The sequence below is a fragment of the Electrophorus electricus genome, unplaced genomic scaffold, assembly GCF_041902795.1.
Source record: "Electrophorus electricus isolate QZ-2024a unplaced genomic scaffold, ASM4190279v1 Scaffold445, whole genome shotgun sequence".
Lineage (NCBI taxonomy): Eukaryota > Metazoa > Chordata > Actinopteri > Gymnotiformes > Gymnotidae > Electrophorus > Electrophorus electricus.
Window position 1 is genome coordinate 4,898 of NW_027658741.1, and position 5,103 is coordinate 10,000.

General features: G+C 47.7%; 1 protein-coding gene across 1 annotated transcript in view; it reads left to right on the plus strand.

Annotated features, from left to right (window-relative positions):
- Positions 1–3,685: 3,685 nt before the first annotated feature.
- Positions 3,686–5,103, plus strand: part of LOC145656077 (adenylate cyclase type 1-like) — a 7,578-nt gene continuing 6,160 nt past the window's right edge. Inside the window, exon 1 of the mRNA XM_081709493.1 lies at positions 3,686–4,672. Within this exon, the coding sequence (XP_081565619.1) occupies positions 4,064–4,672 (609 nt within the window). The 5' untranslated portion in view covers positions 3,686–4,063. The remainder of the gene's footprint in view (positions 4,673–5,103) is intronic.

A 5,103-nucleotide genomic window follows, 5' to 3' on the forward strand; every position in this document is an offset into this window, starting at 1 on the left:
ACATATGTTAAAGACTCTTCTCACTTTCTACAAATCCTTGAATTCCTGAAAGAACAAATGCTACCTGCCAACTCCCTCCTTTTTAAAATGGACATTAAATGTTTATACATGGACATCTATAATGAAGATGATTTAAGAACTTTCTTGAAGACCTGAGAAGAACCCTCCTACATATATTCGCTTAACACTGATCTTGCTGCAAGGTTATTTATGATATTTTCATATGTGTATTAACCTGATATCAATATTTAATTGGAATCGTCAATACCAGTATATCTTGACACCCTTGTCTAGTTTTAATCTTGTCGTGTTTAGTTCCTGGTTCAGTCTACTCTGGTCTGATTCAGTCCATTCTTGTCTGGTTTAGTTCCTGGTTCAGTCTACTCTAGTCTGATACAGTCCAGCCTTGTTTGATTCAGTTCTGAGTCCGCAGGGTTCTCCCCTGCTGTGTGTCTTGTACTCAGTTTGTGCTTCAGGTGGGGATAGTGGATGGAGGTGTGTGATGGATGTGCGTGATGGAGGTGTATTATGGAGGTTTTTGATGGAAGTGCATGATGAGGGCAGATGTTGATGTGACGGAGTTGTCACGTGACGAGGGCGGACGTTGATGTGGCGGAGTTGTCACGTGACGAGGGCGGACGTCGATGTGGCAGAGTTGTCACGTGACGAGGGCGGACGTCGATGTGGCGGAGTTGTCACGTGACGAGGGCGGACGTCGATGTGGCGGAGTTGTCATGTGACGAGGGCGGACGTCGATGTGGCGGAGTTGTCACGTGACGAGGGCAGACGTCAATGTGGCTGTTGATGTGGCACTGAGCATCTCTGTGCTGTCCCCACTAGACCACAGCACTTCTGTGCACGATGCTGTTTATATCTGGAGATCCTGGGGTGACTCTGTTTGCTTCTTCCTCCAGTACAGGGTCTACGTGACCTGTTCTGGCTCTCAGGTCGTATGTCCACTTATACTTCTGCGCGTGCTTTTTGCTGAAGAGAATCCCGAGAGCTCTCTTTTCTCGTGGATGGTAGGCAGACGAAATTTTCCTTTGTATGGATCTTCTGTTGGAATCAGACAGCAGAAGACTTTCTGTTTGATCTTCAGCCTCTGAGTCAGTGGAAGCAGGCGGGACGACTCCACCGACAGTGGCTTTGTAACGAGACAATTCAGCACAGAATCTGGTGCGGGCTGGAAGGCTTCAGAAGGGAGCGTTACTGAACCCAGCAGGGAAGCAGATCACTGCTATTTATTATACACCCAACTGAAACACCCTGATCCTGTGTGACGTGGAGTTTGGTCTATAGCTGTAGCCACTCAGCCCCCCACGACCCTGAGTGCTTCCACCTCTCCTCCTACTGGGGGTTTTGTCTTGTCCGGTTCTCTCCTACTGAGGCTCATCTGAAAATCTAGGTTAATTGTGGTTGGCTTTCTTAAGACTTTTTGTCTCTTTGCTGGCAGTGAGGTGCTACAGGATTGTTTAACTACAACGCTTCGGCCCCCGGGAACAAAGCGTCTTCCATCTTTCTTGGTTTGGAGCTCGGTGGTTTGTGTGTGAGATGAGATGCTTGGCTGCTGTTCTGGGATTTCTGTGTTCTTGGCTGATGTTCGCGTGTGAAAGATCTGCCGTTTCCTTCATTTGGATGAAATCTTGAAGTAAGCTTGCTTCTTCGGGCCATAATGATGCCATTTTGGTGGATGTTGAGTGTTAAGTCTTGTTATGTTCTTGCTTTTGCAGATGTCTCTGTGTATAATATCGCTGCAGCACTAGTAGGAAGGCCACGCACAGTGTCTTCCCAGTGTAGGAAGTGAGATCATTCGTACTGCTTTGGTTTACTCGTCCTGCCGCCTCTCTCTCTCTTACTCTCTCACCCTCCCTCTCTCTCTCTTACTCTCTCACCCTCCCTCTCTCTCTGTCTTACTCTCTCACCCTCCCTCTCTCTCTGTCTTACTCTCTCACCCTCCCTCTCTCTCTCTCTTACTCTCTCACCCTCCCTCTCTCTCTCTTACTCTCTCACCCTCCCTCTCTCTCTGTCTTACTCTCTCACCCTCCCTCTCTCTCTCTCTTACTCTCTCACCCTCCCTCTCTCTCTCTCTTACTCTCTCACCCTCCCTCTCTCTCTTACTCTCTCACCCTCCCTCTCTCTCTCTTACTCTCACCCTCCCTCTCTCTCTGTCTTACTCTCTCACCCTCCCTCTCTCTCTGTCTTACTCTCTCACCCTCCCTCTCTCTCTGTCTTACTCTCTCACCCTCCCTCTCTCTCTGTCTTACTCTCTCACCCTCCTTCTCTCTCTGTCTTACTCTCTCACCCTCCCTCTCTCTCTGTCTTACTCTCTCACCCTCCCTCTCTCTCTGTCTTACTCTCTCACCCTCCCTCTCTCTCTGTCTTACTCTCTCACCCTCCTTCTCTCTCTGTCTTACTCTCTCACCCTCCCTCTCTCTCTGTCTTACTCTCTCACCCTCCCTCTCTCTCTGTCTAACTCTCTCACCCTCCCTCCCTCCCTCTGTCTCTCATATACATATAAATACACTCAGATTCTATATCTTCTCTCTCTCCTTTGTTCTATATTTGTAATTTAAAGAAACACATTTTTAAATCCTCATCTATCCGACAATCCATATTTTCACACCTGTTCAGGTACAGTAATTATTTAAGACTGGGGGCAGGTGATTCAGTGGTTAGGGCGCTTGACTTGTGACTGGGGGGTTGCTGGTTCGAGCCTTGCTGCTGCCGAGTTGCTGCTGTTGGGCCCCTGAGCGAGGCCTGTGCTCCTGTGTAGATTTGGGCTGCCTGGCAGTTTCCTGGCCCCTGCCCGTTGATGGCATGGCAGTCAGCAGTGGTATTTTGTATCTCTGTTCTACTGTGTATGATGATTATTTATGGAATTTATTTTATGAGTTGCCTGAACCTGTCAAACCAATATTCCCAAACAGAGTAGTGAAAATTAAAGTGCACAGACAGCTAGTCTTGACGATCACACTATTCTAACACCATGCACTATTCTAAAACTACTTGGCTACTTTAGTATTTCACCTTGTTATCAATACTGAGATTGTTATGTTGTTTTAGGTTGATGATTGAGTTTTGAATGTGTCTAGATTTTTCTTAAACTTTCAGGGCATAATAATGGATTGCTTTTCACAAGGCATGTCATAATTGTTTTCTTTGGAATAAACATCTGAAATCTTTTTTCAAGATTTAAATATTAATAATCTGAATAATATTTGAAGGTCGATCTCTGTCAGGAAATCATTGCTTGAGAAATGTTTTCTATATGATGTTTATATAATAATTAGGTTCTTAGTCTGGTAGCCAGGGGAATTGAAAAATAAATCAGATAATAAAATTAGGTCATTAAAAGTGATTAAATTGGTTCATTCCCGTTAAAAGCAAAATTGCAAAATCACAACTCAAACATTTCTAAATACACGGCTGGCAACAAAGTCATTTGAATCCAAATTGAATAATCAAAGCGCGGTTGTTCCAAATATGAATCAGTTAACATCATCTGGATCTTGATATTGTTTTCAACTGAAGAACAAAATTGCAATTTTGAAGGGGTGTCCGTGTATGTGTCTGCAGGTGCGCGTGTCCACGTGTATGTGTGCGTGCAAACGTGCGCGTGTGTCTGTGTGTTTCATTGCTTGCCTTGTCAATCTGATGATTTACCGACACGCGCTTTTATCCCGGGCACATATTGCGCAGGCGTGATCCAGTCTGAGCCGTGTGAACTGCTGCTGGGTACTCGGCCGACGTGATCGTCCGCTCGCTTCGTTTATTTTTCAGCGAAACGCAGGAACAAAACTACTCACTGTGGACTTTTTTTTGAAGACTCTTCTCCCAGAGAGGCCGGGGCATGCATGTTCCTCTTCTCACTGTACCAGACGGCGAAAACAGGGTTTCAACCTGTAGATAGCGAGCGCCGCGCTCCACAGATTGTGCATCTGCGCTCGGCTCTCCGACACCGATCTGGGACACTACCCCGTTAACCTGTCGCGCGTGTGACAACGGAGCGTCTCTCGAACGCTCGCTCGCAGCCAGTGGTCGTCACCAAACCGACGCTCGGCTTATGAATGGCACTGACATGGAGGAAATGCCGTTTCAGAAAGTCAAGACCCGGCGGAAGAGAAGCCACTGCCCGCCCGGCGTGCCTCTGACCGCCATCGCGTGCGAAGACGAATTCGACTGCAAGGAGCTGGAGTCGCTCTTTCAGAACTACAATCTGAAGTTGGAACAGACGTCGACGCTCAAAGCCTTGGCGGTGCTCATTCTCCTGTCGTCCGCGCTGGCCGTGGTGGAGGTACTCTCCGGACCCAGCGTCACCATCACCAAAGGGTCCCATCCGGTGCACTGTATCATTTTCGTCTCGCTCTTCATCGTCACCAACGTCAAGTACCTGCAGGTGACACAGCTCCAACAGATCGTCAACCTGACCCTGCTCTTCGGGTTCACCTTCTCCTTTCTCTGCTGCCCGTTTCCGCATGTCGCCCTGGGCTCGGACACGCCGCCGGTGCCCGAGCAGGGCATGTGGCAGCTCATGCTTGTCATGTTCGTCGCCTACTCGCTCCTGCCCGTGCGAACTCTTCTGGCATTGATCTTTGGGATTATGGTGGCCATCTCACACATTATTGTCACGGCGACGTCGGTTACGGTTAAAACACAGAAATTGTGGAGAACGGTACGTATATTCTTCCTGCATGCGGAATGTAGCATAATTATTTGGTGGAAGAAAGACTCTGTATCGTCGCGTACCGTGTATTCACCGGTCGAATTTCCCTAAACACATGTATGCCAGTGTTGGTTGCGCGTTACACTTCTGAGTGTAGAGAGGCGCAGGAGTCGTTCAGCCTGTTTCAGAACTAGCGGAGTGGACAGCGCCTGTCGGCGATCAGGGTTAGCGCACTGCCTCGCTGTCCTCTCGAAACACGCGATTATTAGGTCCCCGTTGTGCCAAATGGTTTACTGGTTTCTTATGGACATGTTGTAGACATTTAGTCGACTGTCAGAAAATCAAAGCAGGAAACTTAGAAACTGACGGTGATTTTCTTTCTTTTTGTTTGTTTTTATCACCTTTACAGGCATGCTCGTCTGTGCAAAATACCAGTCCTT